The sequence below is a fragment of the Perca fluviatilis genome, chromosome 18 (assembly GCF_010015445.1).
Source record: "Perca fluviatilis chromosome 18, GENO_Pfluv_1.0, whole genome shotgun sequence".
NCBI classification, from domain to species: domain Eukaryota; kingdom Metazoa; phylum Chordata; class Actinopteri; order Perciformes; family Percidae; genus Perca; species Perca fluviatilis.
This window is the reverse complement of record NC_053129.1, coordinates 21,274,327-21,299,791: the sequence shown is the minus strand read 5'-3', so window position 1 is coordinate 21,299,791 and position 25,465 is coordinate 21,274,327. Positions and strand designations below refer to the sequence as shown.

The 25,465-nt window shown below is 41.3% G+C and overlaps 1 protein-coding gene across 1 annotated transcript in view; it reads right to left on the bottom strand.

Annotated features, from left to right (window-relative positions):
- Positions 1–24,935, bottom strand: part of sesn1 (sestrin 1) — a 48,230-nt gene extending 23,295 nt beyond the window's left edge. Inside the window, exons 1-2 of the mRNA XM_039782901.1 lie at positions 24,841–24,935; positions 23,529–23,848 (exon numbers count right to left, since the gene is read on the bottom strand). Coding sequence (XP_039638835.1) covers positions 23,529–23,807 — 279 coding nt within the window. The 5' untranslated portion in view covers positions 23,808–23,848; positions 24,841–24,935. The remainder of the gene's footprint in view (positions 1–23,528; positions 23,849–24,840) is intronic.
- Positions 24,936–25,465: the final 530 nt, after the last annotated feature.

The window sequence follows — 25,465 nt, the reverse complement described above, 5'->3', positions numbered from 1 at the left end:
TCTTCATCTTTGCCTCAGACGGTCTCTTCCTCTCTACCTCTTCGCTTCCATGGAGACTACAGAGAGCGGAGCCACTGAAATTGATAAGGAAAAAACCTACAACAAAGCTGACCCATCAGCTTATATAAAGTCGAGAAGTGCTTCTCCTGGGCGGTTCCAGTCTTAGTTTTGGTTTCTGGTCCTTCCATTTTCCTTTTCTCCATGTTTTTTGGCTGTTCCCATTGTGATATCAGTGTCCAGTGTGTTTTTATAACTCTAGATTCTTAACTGTACATGTGTGTAATTTTCTGCTCCTGATGTGTTAAGAAGAAATCCAAAAACATAAACTAGAGGACGTATCAGTTTGGGCCTGTGCAGAATGTCACACCGGCGCGTCAGAGTACAGAAATAAACCCCCTGCAGCAGTCACTCTTACCTCAGGGTTACATAGCACTGAGGGGCTGAGGTGCTGGTGGGGGGAGGCTCACATGACTCAGCAGGTTGCACCTTGGGTCGTTTACCCTGGGAATACAGCTTATCCAATGTCTGCTGGCATCTGTACCTTTAGAGAGGTGAAGTCCCTCCCCTTCCGGTGGACCACTATAGGACCTTATTTCCAAGGGGATAAGCGAGCATCCGGAAAGCGTACCTCCTATGGGGAGACTCTTAGGCTAACAAGCCATCACCTGCCGTTAGCATTCCATTGACTGCCATTCATTTTGGCGTCACTTTGACAGCGAATAACTTTACATCTGAAGCTTTTAAAAGACTCTATTTGTCCATTGTTTATTTCTAAAGAAACACGTCTCACGTTATGGCCCCGTAGCAGACGTTTTTGTAAAAATAGACGATTGTGTCATAACCACGCAACTTGCTGTCACACAGTAAAGAAATTACCGTATAGTCAGGAGAAGCTCACAACATTACTAATGTTAACTAGCATTTTAGTTAGCAATAATTAGCCTGTGCCTAGGTTATCTCCTTACATATACCTAGGCTCTCCGTCTCTGCAAGATTGGGAATGATTGAGATTTTTCTTGGCACAGCTACCAGAAGACTTTTCAGACAGGTTGCTCACGTCACATCTACGTCGTCAAGCTCAGTTTGAGGCTGCGCAGTACGCTCAGCCATCACCAGAAAAGTGCTTCCAATTCACTTCACTGGTCTCCGTCGAAGTCTAAGACGTCACTGTGTCCATTATTTTACTGTCTTTGCTTATTTCAGCAAAAGAAATATGTAATGTAGTAAAGCCATGAACTACACGTTTGTCAATTTAAAAAAATATTTTTCAAGTCAAAACAAGTCTCAGTTTGTCATAAAACTGTCGAAGTATTAGAAGAAGACTGTGAAAATACGTAATTAGAAAAACTACTCACCCCAAAGTCCCATAAGTGACGTCTTGCTGAAGTTACGATGCCTGTGTGTTTCGTACCGGGAAGTAACATGCATGTTCATTCTTTCACTTCCCGGCTGATAAAAAGATGCTTAATAATAAAACACATCAGGTAAGATAACGGTACATGTGTTGTGGCACATAGCTAAGCTAGTTAGCTAGCGAGCAAGCATAGCAGCAAGCAAGGTGACTTATATTGTGCGAGACAAGAGATGCAGTTCACTGAGTGATTTCCCACAAAACTAAGTGGTACTACGACAAACTGACTTTTTTCACTTGCAAAATTATCTTTTAAATTGACCAACATATGAGTAATTCATGGCTCAATTTAAACTGGATCAAAAAATTATTTGTCTCTTCCTGTTAACTACCATACATATAGTTTATTAAATAAGGTCCCATGGGGCCCACCAGAACGGGGACAGTCTCATTGCCAAGATTTTGCAAAATGTCAGAAACAACCACAAGACATATTTAGCAAAAGCCAATTTTTTTTAAATATCTTAAAAATCTTCAAATATGTTTTATGCAAGCTTAAATCACAATACAGAATTATTTAACATTTGCTTTAATTGAGTTTTTCAGGATATATAGTCTTCAGCCCCTATTAACAAGGGAGGAAAAAAAAAAAAAATGATATTTGTAGGTGAGCAGTGTCAACTCTCTGGTGGAGCAGGTCAAGGTTGGCTTTCATGCTGTAAAATAGCTCCCAGCAAGCGTGTATTTAAGTGTTCATGCATGTGTCTTTGTGCGTGGGTGTTCATCCAAACTCCAGCCATATCAGCCATTCAGGGTGAGAGAGGAAGAACTTGTTGGCCTTCGCCCCTCTCCCATGCCCAGTTTCCTGCTCCACCCCCCCGGCCGGCCCGAGGATTAGCTGGTGGTCACCCCACTCTGCCCATTCTCTCTCCTCTGTGTTTCTCTCCCTGTCCCTCACAGCTCTGTCACCTCAGCGTTTGGGCTGTTTAGACAGGAAAGCCCTCCACCAGCTGCCTGCAACAACAGGCCGACCTTAGTCACTGTCAGTGAGTGAGTCAGTGAGTGAGTGAGTGTCTCAAAGTGTATATATCTAAAAGAAAATAAAGTATCTGTGGGGGAGAGGAAGAGCTGGGTGTGAAAAAGATGAAGAGTGAAAGTAATACAGTAAGAACATAAGACTGTCTGAAATTAAATATTAAAATATCCAAGATCCGAGAGGGAGAAACTGAGACCTATGGAGAGAGAATTATTGTACATATCCCTGTAGATTTACATAAGCATGACATATTTTGCCATCATATTTTTAGTGTTCATAGAAGTAAAAAACGGTGATGAAATAACTAACTAAAACTAAATAACATCATACAGCTGTTTTCACAGGCAAACGAGTAAGGCCTCAGGATGCTTCAGAAAAAATGTGTGTTTGACTGTCTGAAACCAGACAGTTTTTGGAGAGAGAGAGAGAGAGATCAGGGAGGCAGTGTGAAACAACCAGAAGAGGCTAAGGTTGGCAGACTTTTTGCCCGTTATTAAAGTATTGCCATTCAGAAGGGGTATAAAAACTTCTGCACTTCGGACATGATTGGAAGACACAAAGGACCAAGTTTTTTTTTTAAGCATACGTGAAGTCTGCACTCTACGTGGCTAGTAAATTTAATTTGGCATAAATCGGTGGAATGCCCCTTTAACATTAAGGAGCATTGTTCGGACAAACCAGAGTAGATGCTCCAAGGCTTGTGTAACTATATACTGAGGCACTGACATTGGTGTATGTACTGTTGATCTGTGAATCAAGTTTTGGCATTCAGCTCAATGCCTAACATGTAAATGTAGGCTACAGTAGATATCGCCCACAGATGTTGAAACCTTGGAGAAATTTCCCCCTGTGGGCTTAGAAGACCTCTTACCCACTCTTTGTACTTCCTGTGTAGGGTAGCACACTCTGAGCCTCACTTCCTGTGAAAGACACAAAAACTTTCTCTTGCAGCTTTTTAGCATCAATCTTCCTCTTTTCATCAATGTACCTTCTTATTCCCTCCTTGTCATATCTGTTTGTGTGGTTTTCTAACCACTTGTTCACAGACCTGTTTTCTCCCCCTGTCTTGTCCTGTGTGAAGCAGTGAGTAGTTTGGCACCAAACTGGTTTGTGCAAATCTGCCCAAACACAGCACCTCAACTCATCAACCACCACCACCCTTCATGCAGAGCAAAACCTCTCTGTTATTACAAGTGGCTTTGTGTGCGAGGCCACAGCCACATACCCTACAATGACAGATAAACTAGTTTGGACCAGTAAGGACAGTGGGCTCCAGCCAATAGACACCACACAGGCACAGGCCTCATACAGTACACACAAATCCCCTCACACATGCACACAAACACCCAAATATAATGCCTATCACGCACCTCACGTTGTACACACTGAGGCATGATTGCTGTTGCTGTGATTTAAATAGCTATTTTTCCATCGCGGAGTCAGTTGCACGTTCACAGACACACATATGGGAGCGATTTGGCGGTACAACATTTTACACAAGTTTGCTGCTTCAGGAATGGCCTTCCAGTTAACCTCTACAAGTGTACAGCAAAGTGTCCATTTGTGTCTGTGGCAGCGATGTATGCACTATTCTGTTAACTGCTGTTATCTCTGAGTAAACGGACCAAGAGGCAGTAAGAACATCCAGTACAGGGAAGAGGAATGTTCATGTACTTTCTGTACCCACATAAAAACTGAGACTGTATGTGCATGCAGATGATTGATGTTTTATGAATAAGCATCTGAAGGTACATGGTGACTGTATAACTAGCTTTATGGAAGACAGAGATAAGCTCCTAAATCCTGATTTGAGGGTGATCCCTCGCACACGAGGAAACAATACATCTATTGGCTCTTGTTGTTTGAATTTGTTGCCAATAGAATGTGTCCAGACAGGAAAATAAGACCCATTGAGCTATATGATATCTTGACCCACATGCCTGAAAATATAACTCTCAGCAAAACAGTCTTCAGCTGTCTGCTGCAGGGGGTGACGAGCAGTCAAATGAAGCTAAGTCCGATTTGCTTACATTCTGTACAGTATGTATCATTTATCCATCCATGCAGTTGGCATGAATCAACATTGGAAATACACTGAGAAACGGTTGGTCAGATTATTATTGTAAGAGGGTCGCACTGCAAGTGGAAATAGTTTTATGGATTGATCTGATGAGAAGATAGATTACCTAAACATCTTAAAATTGGCTTCCACAGTACACCCCACTACTAAATGTATCCTTACTTTTTAAAGATTATTTTTTCCCTGTATTAGACAGTGTGACAGTGGATAGACAGGAAAGCGGGAGAGAGATGGGGGATGACACGCAGCCAAGGGCAGCGGGTTGGATTTGAACCAGCCCCGCTGCAAAGGACTCCGCCTACATGGGGCGCACGCTCTTACTGGGTGAGCTAGAGGCCACCCCTCCTTACTTTTTAGGTATCATAACAGACATACAGTATACATTTAAGGGAATAGTTCGTTATTTATTTCAGGGGCCACCGGAGAAGTTTTGGGATCTTTAGTCAAAATAGACCTGACCCTCCCTTCACCAGCAATACAGTTTAGATGACCCTCCAAAATGATGTGGAAAAAAAGGGATGACCCTCCCCAACAATTTATTGATGCCTTCTGTACTGGTTTGCGCTTGGCAAAGATGTACAGATGCCCATTGTTTTTTACAGCCATGACATACATGACTAAACCTCTGCTTTCTCATCTTACACATCACACTCCTCTGTTATGGTGTGGTGGCCATTTCAGCAGATTTACTCACTAACGTTGTTGTGGAAAAACAATAAGCATGGAAACTAAATGCACACTTCCTGCATTACTTCAAATACTAAAGGTACTCCTCTCGTAAACTAGTATTCACATGAAATAAAATAATAAAACATTGAGACCATACAACAAAGCACACTGGGTAATAACAAATTTAACACTGGGTTGCTATGGACTCGTCACTAGGCTTCCTCATGTATATTTTAGCATAGGTAAAGTTGCCAAAGCTGAACATTATCCAAAACTCCATTCCTCAGACGAGCTTGCATGCTACCACTCCTTCCTTCTCAAATGCCTTGAAAAGGTCTGTCTGTCTGTCTGTCTGTCTGTCTGTCTGTCTGTCTGTCTATTTGAGTCGGGTATGGCTGCAGCCTGCAAACCTCATGTCTCATGCCCTCCCGGCTTGGTGCTGTCCGCGAGCTTCGACTTTTCAAAATAAAAGCTTGTGTGTGGTCCGCTATCTTTGCGTACGTTGTTTTGGATGTTTTTGAACTAAACAGTACAGCAATCATGCTAATGAATAAAATTATTTTTTCAAATGATCTTAGTTACAACATGATGGAGCTAGCAAAGCAGTTTTGTGTTTATATGTGCGAGCGGGATTTATTCAGTTTGGGAAATCCCACGGTCTCTAAAGCTACAGCTCAAATTGTCTGGCTGACTAAACAAGGAGGGACCCATCTGCTAGCGATAGGGGCAGAGACTGAGAGAGCTTCATGGAGCTACATAGATAAATATGCACCAAACAAGCCACTTTGAAATTTTGCTGTCCGCCCCCCTAGACTAAAAAAAAAAAATTGGATGACCCTCCCATCAACAAAGAATAAAAAGACATGGTCATGGCAGCATTACAAGTAATCAGTGTTGTACTCAACCCTGCTTAAAGCCCAGAAAACGCACTCTTGCTTTGTTTGTGCAGAGAGCAGGTGATCAAGGAGAGCTCTGTTCTGGCAGCCTGGACATCAACAAGAGAGTAGTGATAGAAATACATCAACCTGAAGGGTAAAGACAAAGAAATGTGATATAAGGAAAGGGGTGTGGTGGGATAAAAGGGAGGTCTGGTGATGCAACAATATGCATGTTATTAGTGATGACACATACGTGAATGTACTCAAGTAACCCTAACCTTTTCCTCAGGCTTGCCCAGGGCGCGCGCACACACACACACACACACACACACACACACGAGTGAGAGAGACTATTTTCCCATGGTGATATCACCCTAATTCGAGCCATTGAGTACAAAAAAAATAAATTCAATTATTACTTCTTTTAACTTTTCACTTTGTTCTTACAGAAGGAACACAAACTGTGGTGTCAGTGACATAAAACAAGATATTTTTATACGAAGCATTTACATGTGGCCTTGGGATGGGTTTGTAAGCAGTACACTTTTTCCAAAACTAGATTGTTAAATTCTCAGAACACATGTGAGCCAATTAATATCACTGCCCTGGAGTAGGGGGATCCATTTCGCACCATTTCCTTTAACAAGAAATCGGCCCTTCGGACCTGTCACCTCCAGAAAATGTACAGAACATTATGTACATGTAAACTGAGACAAAGATTGTAAGCTCCTCCTACATCCTTGGCATCTGTGATAAAAAAAAAAAAAAAAAAAAAAAAACACAGACACAGAGCCACCTAGTGAAACAGTCTGGTTTGCTCTAACTTCAGAGAGCGATACCCTCCCCACTGTCTCTGCGTTGCACACAGTAGGTCACATGTGATGAATGACATGTATGCTTCACCCATGAGACAGCACTCATGTATGTCAAATATGAAAAACACAATTGACTTAGCTGCTGTTGATAAACTTGCTCTATTTGGAGCATGCAAGGGCAGGCCTAACTACAGAAACATGTTGATGTGATTACCAGAGATAAAGATGTTGATTTGCCTCTATCACAAACAAATGTTTTAACTTTCTGGGAAGGGCTGATAGCTCATAAATGGTGCTGACTAAATTAGGTTTGCCTGGTTGTGATTTTCAGGGGGCTACACACACACACACAAAAACACACACACAGAAAAGCAAACAAACATCCTAGTTTCCTAGAAGGTTCTGAACAAGATCCAATGGAAGTTTTCCAGAAAGTACATGTAACTCCCCTTCCTCCCAAATCTATTCCCTTCTGTTTTTGCATTATCGCAATCACACCCCAACCCCAATGTGCTCTTCCTCCAACCAGCCCCCCTTTCTTTTTGGCTGCACATAAACAGATTCTAGAGGTGTGACTCCTCTCAGCCAATAGTAGTCCTCTCAAGCAGTGCATCTAGGCCAATCACAGTGGCCGGTGGGAGCAGCTGTCATTCCTTCGGTTAACGGCAGTTGTTGTTTTGCTGCTCTCTCTGTGCGTTTTCTGCATTTAGAGTGATGGATGGAGGGAATAAAGAGGAGGTCATGTCAGGCATTAATAGGCTTTGAGTGTTTACGCACAATTAGATGGGGGACACACACACACACACACACACACACACACACACACACACACACACACACACACACACACACACACACACCCCCACACACACACACACACACACACACACACACACACACACACACACACACACACACACACACACACACACACACACACACACACACACACACACACACACACACACACACACACACACACACACACACACAAACACACACACACACACACACACACACACACACACACACACACACACACACACACACACACACACACACACAAGTCAGCAACAAACCGATAATTCTGTACTTCCCAAATAAACACCAGCACAAAATAGATGTTAAAAATAAATAGATTTTTATATAGAATATTTGCAAACACTTTCAGTATATCAGAATTACAAGTAGTTTAAGAAACTGCAATTTGAGTTTTCAAACAGCACAGGAGATTTAAAAATACAAAAACTTCATGTTTTATGCAGTATGTCACAAACAAAATGAAGGAAAACATTCATGACTTGTTTTTTTACTCTTCCTCCTTCTCTTATTTATGCAATAGAGTTGTGTTGCATAATGAAGCAAGTTATCTGCAAGTCCTGAAACGTCTCAAAGAAAAGTCTTGAGCAAACACGGCCTTATCAAGAGAAGTGTAACCGCTCAGAACTCCTGCCATATCGGCAGGTGATAAAAAGTGTGACTGGTTAACCAAAAGTATCATTGTGAGGTGACTGCAAAGGACCAAATCTAATCACTTGTTAAAACGAGCTTGTGAGCTTTATTTGGAATGGACGCTCCACTATCTTTTTTTCCCCTTTTTCTCACTTGTATGAGGAGGGAAAACTATTGAGAGTGATGACAGCATGTTTAAACAAACGTCCCGGCTGGATGGTCACCGTCACACACCTACGTTCAGAAACAAGCAGCGACACGTGGTATTTCACAGAGGTTCCTTGGTTCAACAACTGATCTTTTTCCCCCTCTTCATCCATATATAACTGCGCCTTCTGTGTGAGGAAAGACAGGCCAAGTCACTGTTACAACGCGCCACAGAAAACAAGTTTTGAACCACAGAAGACGAACAAAAGATTATCTATACACAGTATATATAAATATTTGAGACAAAAAATGTGTTAATGCTATACAGGCTGATATTTATTATATGGATCAGTTTAATTTGGTTATGCAAGAATTGAGACCAGGATATATGCTGAGTGGGACGTTTTACAGTCGAAAAATAACTAAACAAGTGACAAAACCTGTCACTGTTCACTAAGTTCTTGCTACATTTATTATAGCTAGGTGGATCTGAAATAGTTGGCAATAGTTCAGTCAAGAACACTCTCGTCATAGATTTAACCGTTTATTGCAACAAATGAAAATACAGTTATGCTTGGTGCTGATGGCTCCGCTCTTCCTAATGCTCACTGGACCAGCCAAGCAGCATGCTAAGCTGAAACAGGGAGCACCATGCAGAAACAACCCTGAGTAAAAAAAAAGAGTGAGCCTAAAGAAAGACACTGAAAACCATTTTATACTTTGAGTCATGTTAGGACTCTGAACTAGGAAGGTGGAGGCTGGAGGGGGGTGGAGGCAAAACAATGCCAGCAGCAGTGAGTGAAGCAGCATCAGTGTAGCAGGGATCAGTGAGGAGGGAGTCACATTTAAAAAGGACCGCCTTGATGTGAGAATGGCTGGGATTGGTGTGTGTCTGATAGGAGTGATAATTCAAATCAGCAGGCGTATGACTTCCATGTCCTGCATGAACTAACACTAAGCTTAATTTATCAAAATTAGAAAAAAGTGGCACACCGTCAAAACAATTCAATGTCTGTGCAGCTCCATACGCCTTTTCAGCAGAAGCCTTCCTAATGGCATGAGAAGTGTTTAACAACAAAATCAGAAACGGTACCTATCAATAAACATTACAACTGTGCATGAGTGGACAAGAAAATACGTTGCATTTGCAGCACTGCATGCTCCATCAAATCAGAAGCAGACAACACACACAAGCTGGCAGGCAGTTAAACAAACAGAATGGCACGGATGTCGGTGCAAGGCAACCTGCAAAGAAAAATAAGCAAAGCGTCCAAAGATAAGCGAATACACAGAACTGACAAAGAAAATGAGAGCTGGGCAATGCAGCTACTGAGGGAGGAACGCTGTTTTTGTGTTGACATTATTGATTACTTGCACAGTACACTAAACAATGTGTATGGGAAGAATAGGGTCATCTACACACTAACCTATCTACACCTACCTATCTGTCTACTCTAAATCTACTTATTTATGAAGGCTGATTTAGACAGACTGCATCAGAGATCAGCTGCAGCATTTAATCTCAATAAATCAGATAAATAAAAGACTAACGTGACAATGCCTTGCTAACTGACTAGACATAAAGAAAATGTGTTACATGAGTGACCTAACATCATTTGGTTGCTTTCACTCCTGACATCACATCATGCCCTGTGCTGTGTAAAATGAATTACAAGGGGTCCTTACAGAGTTCCCTCCTTCTTTCCTGAAGAAAAGTGACGAGAATTGAGCCAATGGGCCACTGACAATCCCTTGAAACAAGCCAATAAAACAACTGCGAGCATGTTGCTGATTAATGTCCTGAGGGGAGCTCTCGTCCGAATAAGCTCATTTGGGTCATGAGGGGATCTGTTCTTACAGCAGATATGGACTCCTTCTCTCCATTCCTGAGATTAAAGTTTGATGTTGGGGAAAGCTGATATAAGTTCAGGGCTTAGAGATATTTACCAGGATGTTATCCTCAGCAGTAAAAAAGGAGGGAGTGAGAAAAAAATAAAAAATAAATAAAAAATAAAAACTGAGTGACTCAAGGGTTTGTGTATATTTTGTGTTGGTTGGTTGGTTGCCAACCTTTAGATGACCTGGTTTTTCTACTGTAAGGGCCTCCGAGTGTTTACTGCAACATGAATAGAAATCGACAGAGGAACGAACAAGGTTATCTGCCAGCATAGACTATTCAGGAACCAGATGGAGAAGTTGTTTTTGTCTCGCTCACAATCGATCTCCCTATGGCCTCAAGACACTTCTGTTCTCTCAAGAGTTGAGCTCAGTTTGGCCTCTACTATTCTTGTACTTCTAAGCTCCCTAAAAGTCAGTCAAAATCTGGGCTTTTCTTCCCTACATTCCCCTCTACTAGAGCCTGATGTGTAAGCTATTGCTGTGTCAGGATTCTTTTTCGCAGCCCGACATACATCTTCTTTTTGCAACTTTCTTTGCAAGTTTCCCTCCACCTCATTCCTTTCCCCAGTTTACGTTTTCTTCTCAGCATTCTTTTTGTTATACCTCACTGTACCCGCTCATTCACCCCTAGTCCAACCTCTCATTTTCTCTATCCTGCTCATTAAACAATGGATTGCATTGTTTCCAAATATTTCTACTTGTTAAGAACTCTCTCTAATGTGCTCTTTGGCCTCAGAGAATATACTTGGTACTTTCAAAGAGGGGCTCATTCTTACTTTCTAATCACCATGGCATTGGCAGAAACCTACTGCACGCTTACACACCCTTGTTAAAAATGCTCTGGTGAGGGCTTTGTGCATGGTTATGCATTATCTGATGTATTAGAACCTGCAAGGCCACACAAATGAATAATGATAAAGAACCTCTATATTTTTGTTAGCTGGGCCTCCAAATAAATAGACTTACACAGACCCTTATAAGTGAAATATTAATCTTCAGAAAAGTCCACAATGTCCATTTTCCCTGTTGACCTTCGAGTCCAGGAGTTAATTGTAATCATCCTATAATTGGGCTGTATGAAAACACTGATATGAACTTCATCTTCACTAAACAAAAACAGTAAACAAATAGAACAGAAAAACTAGCCCTGATTTCCATAAATAAGACTAAATGCATAAAACATTATATAGCGCATAACATGTATTAACATTATAGATCAATAAAAGGAAATAGCATTAAATAAATCATGTCAAAAACAGAATGAAGAAGAATAGAAGCCAGACAAAATATTATTATTAAAAACAGCCACTAACTAAAAGCAAAGTTAACACATTTTTCCGAATGCATGAAAATATTCATGAAGGCCTGATGAAAAGTCTTAGGGGTTAAAAGGAGCTTATTCACACCATATGGTTCATGGTTTAAGGAAACCGACTGCAAAATACAAAACAAAAAAAAGTCTGCAAAACAAAGCTTTATTAGTCTAGCCAGCTAATTTTCCAGATTTTCTGAGTCATCCAGAGGGAGAGAAACAACCTGACTTTTGCAATGTTCTTCAGGCGGTAAAATGTATTTATAAGTTGCATTTCATGTGTGTGATTTAAAAGTTAAAATCTCAATCAAACATCCACATTTCTTCACTGAGAATGAACAATTTGTGAAAATGCAGTTACATATAACCTATAAAGCCTGCTTCTTTATGCCGATTACTTAAACTAACTTATCTCAGCTCAGCAGGAAGAATGAGGCATCCACTTCATTTCATTTAACTGAAATCTATGTTGTATGTCAAGGTGGCTAAAGCCAACATCTGGAATAATTCAAAAGGAGGGGATAACCTCAATTATTGGTGCACACAACACCAGTATTTTCCTACAAGGCTCATGGGTCAGAAAGGCTCAGCTTACAAAGGCCACAGTTACATGATGCGTTCAGGGACTAGCTTCCAGCTTATATCCAACCTGATTTCAAAAGTGTGGAGTTGTTAGGTAATGCGCTATCAGAACATTCCAGTGTGCTTAGTGTAGGGTATGTGTGTGCGCAAGCATGTGTGTGTATCGGGGGACTGATGAACCCTCAAGATGTGATGGATGACATCATGATGTAATGGTATCTCTTTGAATTACTATGTTGGGACATGTAGTACAAGCGTGTAAGCGTTAAGAGGGTAAACAACTTTGCACTTGACCTTTAAAACCGTTAAAGCAAAAAAAAGGGAACAAAAGCGCACACACACACACACACACACACACACACACACACACACACACACACACACACACACACACACACACACACACACACACACACACACAACACACACACACACACACACACACACACACACACACACACACACAACACAACACACACACACACACACACACACACACACACACACACACACACACACACACACACACACACACACACACACACACACACACACACACACACACACACACACACACCTCTATTTTTGGTCTCTGCCTACTTCTGAGGGAAATATCTGGCTCCCTAGCTGCTAAATACAACACTATATTCGCAAGCAAGTCGCTAACATTATCTGCTGTTTGGTGCTGAGCAGGTAGTGTACAGTGGGAGAACGGTGAGAGCGAACCAAAACAATAAAGTTGTGGGTCGGGCAGCTAAACAATGAGCTGAATGTACTGTAAAAGCTCCGTAAAGCCAGAGGGAGCTGCAGATTCAGGTGATAATTCACTGTAGCTTTCATCAATACAAGTGATACATTGTAATTACAAGAGTATTAATTATAGCAGCTTTAAGTGACTTGTTTTTGCCTATTTAACTTTTAAAGGAACGCGCCGACTTATTGGGAATTTAGCTTATTCACCGTAACCCCCAGAGTAAGACAAGTCGATACATACCCTTCTCATCTCCGTGCGTGCTATAAAGCTGTCTGACGGCTCCAGCGGCATCAGCCCATAACAGAACAGGCAGGTGAATGGTTCCAGTAATCCTACTGCTCCGAATAAGTGACAAAATAACGCCAACACGTTCCTATTTACAGGTTGTGATTTGTAGAGTCACAGCGTGTACAAAAAACAACGTAACATGAGACACAGCCATCTTCTAACCGTAAACAAACCGGGAACTATATTCTCAGACAGGCTTGCTGTGTAGACTATGTAAGAAAGTGCTACGAGTCTTAAATTGCTCATTCGATGTAGATATAAATGCATTCAAATTAACGCTAAGAGTTGGAACCTCACAATCATTGTTTAATTTTAATCCTACACTATATACACGTTTTCATAAAAATGTACAGTATGCGTGTGATAAGACACCAAATAACCTCCAACATGAAAGTGCGTGTCCAGATTTAGGGTAGACACACTGGTCAATGTGAGGGAGTGTTTTCCTACCCTAAGTAAACACTAAAGTACTTTTTACAAACATTGCATGTCAATCACACACATCGACACACCCTCCCTCCGTGTCTCTACCCCACACAAACACTCAAACTTTGGCCTGGTTTTGGAGCAAAAGAGCTAAGGTCAGAGGTGAACGACTGTGGGAACGTGGAGGTCCCGTAGCGTGAAACTGTCACCGTCCTGACAAACTGGCCTGTAACATAAACAAGCACACACTCAGCTCGGGACAATACCCCCGAGAAGAGAGCACAATGCCACTCCACCACTCCACACTGGCCCTGGAACATACACGCTGAAACAACATCATAGCCGGGCCTCGGCTAAGCCAACATGGCACTGGGTGAACTGAAGCAACACTATTCGGTGAGCAGCACCACACAATGCCTGCAAATGGGAAACAATCCATCATGTGCTGACCACAGCTAAATTCATGTCTCAAAGTGTGAGGTCTTTACAAGATTGGATGAGGTTGACAAGCCCTTGTGAGCACTGTGTGTGTACTGTTGCAGGTCCAGTTTTCCTTCAAGACTGAAGGCCGTTAGGGGCCTTTAAACTCACAGAGAAGCCTACACATTTAGGTATACTGGAATGGCACAGGAAAAAAGCATTGGCGTAAAAATTAAATAAGTCTTGATTTTTACATTTTGCCACATTATTTCTGCCGTACACATTCATTATGGCAGAACTCTCAAAACCTTAAACCTGTGTTGTTTAGGTGTACAACAATCTAATCCGTTAACATTTTTTTTCAATAAATCAATACACCATTTGGTCTTCAAGGTGAGGCCTTCAAATTGTTTTGTCCAATCAATGGTCCAAAACCAAAAGTTAAGTCGATAAAGAATTGCAGCTTATAAACTAAATTTCAGTGGTTACACAATATTTCCTGATCAGAACAGGGCCGAGTGTCCCTAATATTTTGTTTGTGTATTCCAACTGGTTATGCCTGGTGTTGAGCCTGTGTGGTTTGTATTCTAATAGGGGCTACCTCAGACAGAGGCCTGGACCGCAGCCACTGGGCTATTCATGCTTTGTGACCTGATTCGCAGATGCCTCTAAATCCTGCATGCTCACTGCTATAAATCTCTCAAGACTTGTAAACACACACAACACACATTCACACTCAAAAGGCAGAAAGACCAACAAACACAGACAATAGCACATAGAAACACACACACACACACACACACACACACACACACACACACACACACACACACACACACACACACACACACACACACACACACACACACACAACAAAACACAAACACACACACACACACACACACACACACACACACACACACACACACACACACACACACACACACACACACACACACACACACACACACGATGAATGCCCAGTGACTAGGGCAGACGGAAACAATTAAAATCATGTGCAGCATTGCATGCATTCAGCCCAATACATGGAAAATTCCCATCCAGCATCTTGAGGACAGGGAAAAGCAGACTACAGACTGGTACAGAGCGCCATCCGGTGGCCACATAGGTGAACTGAAGCTGCTTCAGTCCCTGTATGCTGTGTGAATGATGAAATTCAATTGGCGATTCTTTTTCATCAAGTAAAAAGCCGAGCATTAAAGAGTAAGAGAGTGGAGGATAAAAGGCATATATTGATTTTTTCGAATACTGCTTCCACTGGACAATAAGCTTCATCATTCATTTATGAATTTGATCAAATTAATCCTGAACAGATGGCATGCAATTCGATAGATGAAAGTGTACAAGACCACGGGCCAAGTGTATGAGGCAAGCGGGATGATATGCAGCCACTTCTATAATCAACAAGATTTATTTTGTTGGATTGTGTGTGTGTGTGTGTGTGTGTGTGTGTGTGTGTGTGTGTGTGTGTGTGTGTGTGTGTGTGTGTGTGTGTGTGTGTGTGTACTCCCTCATGATATCATAAAGCCTACAGAAATATGCAAAGGCTTTGGTTTGGTTTCAGACATAGGAGGGGCACAATAAAGTCAGCTTCTCTCTACCAAAATATATTTACACATGTATAAGTAATATTGCACTAACTCCACAAAACCCTACTGTTTAGTTTACTTGATAGAGACTTCATATTTTATAATAAATAATCTTATAATTTAATATTGTGTTGGGTGAGGGGTTTTCAGACATTTCACAGGTCCATCTGAAGGATTATACTGGTACCTTGAAGCTTATTTCTGTGAGCGCATAATGATAATTGAAGCCAATCAACTCCTCTCTTCTCTCAACTACATTATGGAAGATGGATGGTAAGGACAATGTTCTCAAAGATTTAACAAATCAAACTGAAAATATAAAAGGTTTCATTCCAAGCCCAATAGAAACTACAGCTTTCAAAATATACATGGCATTTGGAACCCATGCTCGTGTGAATATTAAATTAGATAAAAAGGCTCCATTCCATTAGTGTCCAAGTAAACCATGTCAGTAAGCCAACATGCACACTACCAGTCATCATCACTACTACTACTACTACTACTACTACGCTTTTCATGCTATAAGAAGTCTTAATGTCTGTTGCGGGAGGGAACAAAAAAAAAACGTTAAAGTTGCCCCCGTGGATAAACCTGTTTAGGCTAGGTGTTACACTTCATGTGTGCTACAGTTACACATGCTTCAGTTTCTACTGGGCTGGCAATATTAAACCAACAAAAAGAAGAGTTGAACACAATATTGTTAGAGACGTGCTGGGTAAAGAAATGATAAGAGCCAACGAAGCAAGCACAAGCCTTAACTTAAATAATTAGTAGTAATTAGAATTTTAATTCCATATGCAAGTTTTTAAATATCACATTATGGCAATGAAAGAGAGAATGAGGCTTGTTCGTTCCACAGCACCATGTGATCACCCTATCTCTATCCTTGAATCTCTTGATAGGAGCAACACAGCAAATCCTGCTCTACCTGAGGTTGAAACATGCATGCAGAGCAGACACATGGCTATTATTATTTTCACGCACTGAACCTGGCCTGGGAACGCCTCGGCATCCCCCAGTCAGAGCTGGTTTACTGTATGTGGCTCGGGAAAGGGAAGTTTGGGGTCCCCTGCCAGAGCTGCTGCCCCGCGTCGTCGGATAAATGGACAAAGATGGATGGACCAAACCGATAGCCTGGGCCTACAACTCTTCTATTCATGTTCATTTTCTGTGTGCATTTCTCTCCTTCAAAAATAGTTTGTTATTCCTTTCCCACCTCCTGATGCAGCACTTTGTTACTGTTGTCCACAGCCTTTCCTGCTCTCTCCTCCCCCTCATCCTCCTTCCACAGTCTAGGGGTATGTGGGTGAGACAAAACTACATGATCTATTCAACCGCTGTTACTCCACTCCCCCCCCCCACCATCTGTTGTTCCACCTTCAGTGCGTAGATATGTTTTGCAACATTTTCCCTTTCTTTGGACAGAGCAGCTCCCCCAACCCTTAATGGTGTCAACCAACCCACCCGATCATTGCACCTCATGCCACTGGTACCATGACGACTGCTTAGGTTCTGCTAAAGCCCAGACCCACTAGGCCATCCCTCCCTCAGTGCCCGGATAATACAGCTTTTACATGTTTTTAGTGGAACAGCCGTTCCATTGAATACGGAGGATTCTTTACAGGGAACAAATTAGCAGATTCTTCGTTTTCTTTTTACAGGAAAATGTTTACGATTTTTTTGCATAGGTTATAATGGCTAAAAACAGAAAATTGTGCTTTTTTATCATTTACTCAACAGGATTGACAGTGACCTAGTTGCACACTTCCCTCATGCCCCCTCCTCGCTAGTCTTCCCGGGTCTACAGCAGCCAGCAGCATGCAGCACTGGCTGGAAGGTGGGGGTCTGTCTGTGTTGTAGGATCAAAGTGGGGGCTTGAGTGTTGGGCATGCTTTCCCAGCATGTTAGAAATGGTCTCTAATACCCTGGCTAAACAGGCATTTGGTGCTGGAAAGAGAGTTTGTATAAATCCTCAGTTTCTTTCACAGTTTATTTTCCCATGCAGTAAACGGGACACACTTAATAAATGAAGGCTTATCTATAGATTGTATTCATTATTGGGTGGTTTTAAATTTGTACATTGAGAAAGCCGCTCACTGTGTTTTTAGTCACAGACATTTGTGCCATAAGGATATGGTTCAACACAGTTCCCAAGATAAAAATGCCTGCGGCCAAGAGTCCCACACCCAAAGATATTCAGTTCTCCTCACAGTGGAGAAGCTGGAGAAAATGGCTGAAATGATTAACCAATTATCACAACTGTTGTTGATAGATTTTCTGATGATCGAATCATTAATTATTCGATTATTTCAGCTCTAAAATTGCCCCAAAACTTTGAAAAGCAACAGAAAAGAAGCTAAAATGTATCAAAGAAGAGGAGCTACATCATTGTGCCACTATCATCTCCAGTATCAGCCTCACCAGGGCCAAAACAATCATATTACAAGAGGCTTGAAGGAGTGTAGAAAAGCCTTAAGTGGCCACAATATGATTGCAACATAAAGCTTCATGTAGTTTAGCTAGATTAAACATCCCACAGATTGTACACAGTGCACACCCACCCACCCCAGCTCCTATCAACACTGTCCCATCACTCTGTCCAGCTGGCTGGCAGCTGTAATTCCACAGCTTTATTTCTCCAACACATCCTCCATATCCATGTAGCACTGTACAGTTACTGTGCCAAAGGTCATTGCCTGCTGCTGCTGCTTTCTCTCCCCCCTCAACATGCAATTTGTCTGACCTGGTTTGAAGCTGAGATCGCCCATAATCCAGCAGATCTGTCCAGACCACAAGTCTCTATATCCATGGTTCCTCACTCTATTTATAGAGGAAGCAGAAGTAGCTGAGAGAGGACTGGAGGCATGCACACAAACACGCTGACATATACCGTACAGTTACAAAGACACAAGCAGGTACATTTACCCGCACACATTCATGCACAAAAGCATTTAAAAAAAAAAGGTGATGTAAGCAAAAAAACTTTAATAACTCCGAACTAATGTTGCGGTCTACAAGTGGACTTTGATTCTGCCTTCTCTGAAGAGCAATGTTGCATCTGTCAACACACTCCTGTCTGTCAAGGTTGACAAGTTTATTTATATAGTCTTACCAGCATGGCACCTTTGAGACAGAAAATAAGCGTTCCAAGACCAAACCGGATCTACAATCAATAACCAATAATGCAACAATATCTCAAAGGATTAAACCACTGCACAAGCAACCACGCAACACCAACCTCAAAACAAAATAATAATGGATGACATTTGAGGGCCAATGCAAACGAGGACTTTTTACCCTAAGTGTCCATTCATATATTTCAGTTGACATAGATTTAAAAAGCAGTGCACACCCTTTACAACCTGTATAACAGAGACCTTATGCACCTCCCATGAATAAATCCTGAAAAGGCAATGTGATCTATATCTGGTGTCATCACCTGGAGACACTCCCAAGCTTTCCATGTGGAGACAGAAATGGGTTTGGGTTATTCTGGGAGGATGCCAGATCCAGGAAGCCATTTCACTTAATTAATCACACATATGTGTTTATTACAGGGGCTGCAGAGTCATCCTTAATGTCCATAATTAGCCAAGTAAGTAAGTGTAAAAAATTAGGAGCAGCATAAAACATCCACAGCCCTTTGCCTTCCTCAGAGAAAAACAAGTTAGCTTAAAAAGGTGCTCTAAGTGATGTTGGGAGATGTTATTCTTGTTGACGTTCAAAGTATTTTCAAACAAAACGAGACTGGCTAGCCCCTCCCTCCTCCTCCTCATCCCGTCCCCTCCCCCTCCCTTCCGTGCTTCAGCAAACTAACCCCCCCAACCCCCACCCCAAATCCTTCTTGTCTGTTATTGGCTGAACGCTGGAACACGGTTTTTATGCTTTTGTGGTCCAGGTTGGCCACTTTGTTTTTGTTGGCATTTGTGGAGCCTGGGCTGTCTACAGAGACCGCGTTTTTTTTTTTTTTATACACAGTGTGTTCAGGGGACCGGCAGCTCACGGATAGTGAGGAGAGGTTTGCTGTATGTGACAAAAAATGTTGTAGCCTAAAAAAAAATGCTTAGAGTACCTTTAAGTTTCTTAACTACAAAAAGTTTCTCTCATTTTTTTTTAAAAGCAGTCAAAACTGCACAATCTGGATCAAAAAATATTCTGTCTGCTGCACACTGAAAAAGATATTTAATCCATTTCCCAAGTTGCAATTCCACTTCATAAACCAAAACGAGATGGTTGCTCATTTTGTAGAATGAGAGGCTGGAAAAATAAAAATGCAGTATTATGTATGAAAATACAAAATTTTCTTAGAAAATAACATTAACTAATAGATAGTCTATATCCTCAATGTTCCACTTCTGGGATTGCTCAGGTGCCGCAGGAAATTCCGCCGAATGCATGCATTTTTGCCGATGTCCGTTTTCTTACACTTTCTTTGTATTGGAATTTTAAAGCAACACTATGTAACTTTTCCCACTTCGGTCCCCCTAGAGGTTGTCTCATTGGAACTACAGCTGCAGCTAAAAGTTACAAAGTGTTGCTTTAAACTATAACTAGACTATGGTTAACGGAGCCTCAGATCGCTGCATGGTAAATAGAGACAGCTAGCTAGACTATCTGTCCAATCGCAGTTCTCTGGCAGGACAATAACAACTTTTGAATGTACACATTCCACCAAAACAAGTTCCTTTCTGAGGCTATTTTGCAGCGGCTCCATGCAGAGCTTAGCGCCGCCCGTGACTATTGTGATTGGTTTAAAGAAATGCCAATAAACCAGAGCACCTTTTTCTCCCATCCTGGAATGCTGTGTGGACTAGCCAGACCCTCATCCGCAGCATGTGGAGGATGGTCTGGCAAAGAGAGACTACCTAATAGATAACTAAACCTGATAATTAAACATATTGAACAAATCACTTACCATCTCTGTTTACATTTAGAAAAACAGAGTCACAATTTGGAAAATGGGTTTAAAAAAATTTTAAAAAAAAATAAAATCTTTACTGCACAGCAAACCAAATATTTATTTTAATCCTCATGGACAAAGAGTTTTTGAGGATTCAGGAAATGCCTTGAAATATGCAGTTAATGTTAAAAAATAAAATAAAAAAATCCATTTGACATTTACTGTACATTCTTTACTACATCATTTCATCCCTGTAGGCTGTAGATGTGGACAAAATCTCTGGAATCTGAGCAGCAACAGCCTGCATCACAAGAAAATGTTAATCTTTTGAGAGTAACTCTTAATTCAAGTTAGGGTAGAGGGCTAACACAATGGACTTATTACATAACACAAAGAAATCCCTCTCTGTCTCTGTCCAGCCTCCCAAGACTGTGCTCCTTTCATCCAGTGAGGGAACATGGTGGGGAAAAAGAGAGAGAGAGAGAGAGAGAGAGAGAGAGAGAGAGAGAGAGAGAGAGAGAGAGAGAGAGAGAGAGAGAGAGAGAACTATGGAGTCTGCCCACCTCTTTATCTCTCGGTTTGCGTGCATGTGTGTGCATTTGCAGAGTTTTCCCTACCATTATAAGGCTTAGGCGCAGCACCCAAACAGTTTTTGGTAGAACCTAAGCAAAATGAATGTAAATCTTGTGAGCATCAAAACTAACTAAATGACTTAATTAAATGAATCCGATTGAATGATTGTAGTGGTCCCCAATGGACTTCTTTAGCTTAAGTTTTGTCTTTAATTATCTGCTCCAGCTTTTCCAAAGTTTTAGACGTCAATATTGTAATATGTTTTTTTTTTTTTTTTTTTGGAAGGACCGCTTTACTCCCCACAAAATACATGCACTTATGTCTTTCACAAACCTAGGGAAAACCATTATGGGAGCCCAACCCCTCCCTCCAGACATAGAACCTTATTTTCAGCCGTGACCCCATAACCTCAGAAATACTGGGGCAACATAACACAGTTAAACATTCAAGCCCACTCCTTTAACTGTGACCACAGCTTGACCTGCATATTCAGGGTGCCTTGAAAAACAAGGCTCGACTCAGATTGCATTTAAAAATGAAAAAAAAGAAAGACAAATGAGGTAACTGCTAGGGACATAAAGGGTTCTGTGGCCTGAGAGATGCACATAAATCCCCAGTTAAACCAGAATGTGTGTTTTCTAAAAGGATTAAACAAACAAATTAAGAAACATGTTCATTTGTGAGCTTTAGAGGTGTTGGTAGGTTGACAGCTGGTAACTGGTAGTTCTAGGGAAGAAGCGTTTTTCCCAGAATGTCAAAGTATAGCTTTAAGTGTGTGTGCCAATAGGCATTAGCATTTTTTATTTTTTTTTTATGTACTAGCACATACTATTAAAAGGCTTTTTATTTTCAACCATCTACTGTATATAAGTGTCTGGGATTAGATTGTTTCATGCCACACAATGGACGAGGTTATTCATCCTTTTTAAAAATTATTGGATTTACTTTCACGTAAAATAAAGTGTACAAAAAATATACTGTGGGAGCAAAAGACTGTTCAAGGGAAACATTTTGCAAGCCCTGAGGGTACTGAGAGACGTTATTCTCACCAAGCAGGAGGCCTTCCTCTTCTAGAGGAGGGGGTGGCAATGAGGAAAGCACTGTCTGTGCTTTCCAAGATTTTGTCTTAAATCAGCGGATCGGTTGGAATTAGAGTTCTGTCTGAGCCCAAGCCCCCCTCCCTTACCCCCTTCCATCCCTGACGTGAGAAAGGTGTGTGTATGTACAGTATGTGTGTGTTGATCAGAGGGGGTCTTCAACCGTGGTACCAGAACGAAAGGAGCTGCCACACTGGGCTCATAAACACACCCTTTGGCAAGTCCACTGCAAATTCAGCTTAGCATAATTCAAAAATACCAGGCAGTGTGTACTGTGGTATACTGCTAAACCTGCAAAGAAGCTTTCTCCCTCTCTCATCTCTCTCTGCCCCTCTCCTCCATCTTCCAAAAACACTTCACACAAACAGGAATTTATGAAACTGCTAAACAGTCCATTTCCTCAGAATAATAAGGCAGGTCATCAAAAGTTGTTGAGCTCAGTTGTTTTGTTTATTAGGAGGACTCATTAAGTTAACAGGCCACAGCTAACACCACACTAAAAAAAACAATATTTTGTTCACTGCAAATAAATTAGGACAACTTGAACTGACAAAATATAATTAATCCAAAATACCTAAACACCGAGATTAATCCTCAAAATATATTAACCATAAAATTGATCTAAAAAAAAAAAAAAAAAATGAATTGACAATAACATGAATACAGAATCAAATTGAGCTACATGCTGTGACCTGAATCCAAATTATACCGCACCACATCTGCAATAACAACAAAAACTGCATGGCATACTGATAGTGCTGACATTGATTTTAGCTAATATAAGAAGATGATGTTTAGGTCAGCAGATGGTTGTGACAGACCACTGGTCGGTGTTATGTCTTCCCTTTAGCCAGCCCCATTCCTTGTGATATTCCTATGGTGATGTTACTAAATGGTTTATACAAATTCTTGACTTGCTCTTCTCTGTGCATGTATGCATGTGCTTGAAGGGCTGGATTGGTGAATACTTGGCTCTTGTTATGTTTAAGTGTTAATGAGTTCATGGGGTTTCATTGTGCCATTAAATGTAATCCACTTGATTAAACATGCATTGGATCTTGATGACATTCTGACTCAACCACAATGTTTGCAATGTTTATGAAGAGGTGAAGAGAGGAGCAGATGGCAGTAGAACAATACCATAAGCATTAGTATGGGAGGACATATGACAGCACGCAGCTCAACGCAGCATAGAACAAGAAGCTCACGGAGGTCTCATAAGCTGTATGAATGTCCTACCTGGACTCCCTGTAAAAGCCGAACACATCGCTCCTTCACGTCGTCATAGGGACACCGTTTGGACAGCATGAGGAGGTGAGCCAGGATGTCATTTAGGTCACTCTTGGGAGGGCTTCCTGAGGCTGGGGGTGACAGGGCCAATGATGGTATGGGCCTGATGGCCTCCACTTGCCTCATGACGTCCTGGCAGATGTTCTCCATGGCTTTAGCTCTGGAGATAGCATCCCGGCTGCCCAGCCGGTCCCATCTTCCCAGAGACTCCTGGTCCTGCACTTCCATCTTTTGATGTAGGACTAACGTTTGTGCTGTCTTACAACAGGCTATGCAACAAATAACACATGAAACAGTCTATGTTTTACATCACAGCATAAAAAACAAGCTTTAACAATGTTTTTAATGTTATTCTAATGGGGAACTGGGTAAATATTTCTTGAAATCACATGTGAAACGGTTTACAGATAAAAACGACAGGAGGGTCTGTTTTTAAGTAATCCAGCAAATTAAACACCCAATAAATCAATGTGTTTCATCACAAGGATGCAAAAGGTAATATAAAAATTCAATATTGCTTCAAAGATTTATTGATTTGAAACACTGCCCACAATGGCCTAACGTTAACACACGGATATCACATTGATATTAAAGGCATAGGTATAAATGGTATGGAGAAAAAATGATATGCTGTAAAAATATGCTGTATATTGTCACAGGGTATTGAATATCGACCGACCCTATAACCTATACTAAATTTAAAAAAAGTAAGGGATTTTTATCAATTGTTAGGAGTTTATGTAAAGACTAAAACAAATATCAGCCGATATATCGGTTATTGGATTTCTAAACTCTCAAATATCAATCTCAGTATTGGCCTCAAAAAGCCAGTATCCATCGGGCTGTGGCAGGCATACAGGGATTTAAACACAGATCATGCTGTTAACAATACTGATTATTGGTCCGTTACAAACTTCCAAGAAAAAAACCTGGTTAACGTACTGAGAATAGTAGCCTACTGATGTCTCAAACCACCATAATCTGCCAAATGAAGTGCCATAGCTTTTGCAAACGATAACGAACCCACGTTGGTTTATGGTTAATTACTTTATAATCTAAATTTTAGACATATCATGACTGAAATGTACACCCAAGTGGTCAGTATATGAGTCCCTCAATCTTCTTTCGTGTCAAGGCTTTCAAGCTGCCCGTTAACAAAGACACCAGTAAAGTACAACAGAACCACGGTCAAAACAACATTCTTACACACAAACCTATCACTGTGGACCAAAAACAAAGAGTGTCATTCTGAAATACTCACTTTATCCACATTCTTTGGTGCAGGTATTCTGCCACGGAAAGCCTTACCACAGCACTGACCAGTAACGTCAGTCCCAGAGTAGAAAAGATAGGAGGCAACAATTTGATGGTAAACATTTGATTGGCAGAAGGAGCCGGCCAATGAGAGGAGTCCCTGGGCATTCTCGGGCGGTGCCGTGTAGATTCTGACCAATTTTAGTTGTCATGCTCGCGGGGGAAGGTTTTATGGGAGTTGAATTCTCTTCGTTCGTTGTGTGCTCTTGGAGGGTAGCTCTTAAGAACTACAACTCCCATGATGCACTCCGTGAGCAAGCACCCCCCCCCTTCTTCTCTTGTTTATCAGAAATAGCTAAGACTGGCCGAGGAGAGAGGAAGATGTACATTTCCATTTGATTCGCTTTAAACCTCATTTGTATTAACTACATTGCCAATATCAGTTAAACGATATAGCACACTATCAACTATCAATGTCAACATGTCAAATTGAAAGAAGTTAAAATCGGATTCTGGCGTGCTATGTAATGCAAGTCTGTTTTGGGGACAAGGTGTTTTTGCTAAATGAGAAAAAAAACTACATCTGCAGAAGAAACACAAATACCAATGCAGGTTTTACAGAAAATAGCCTG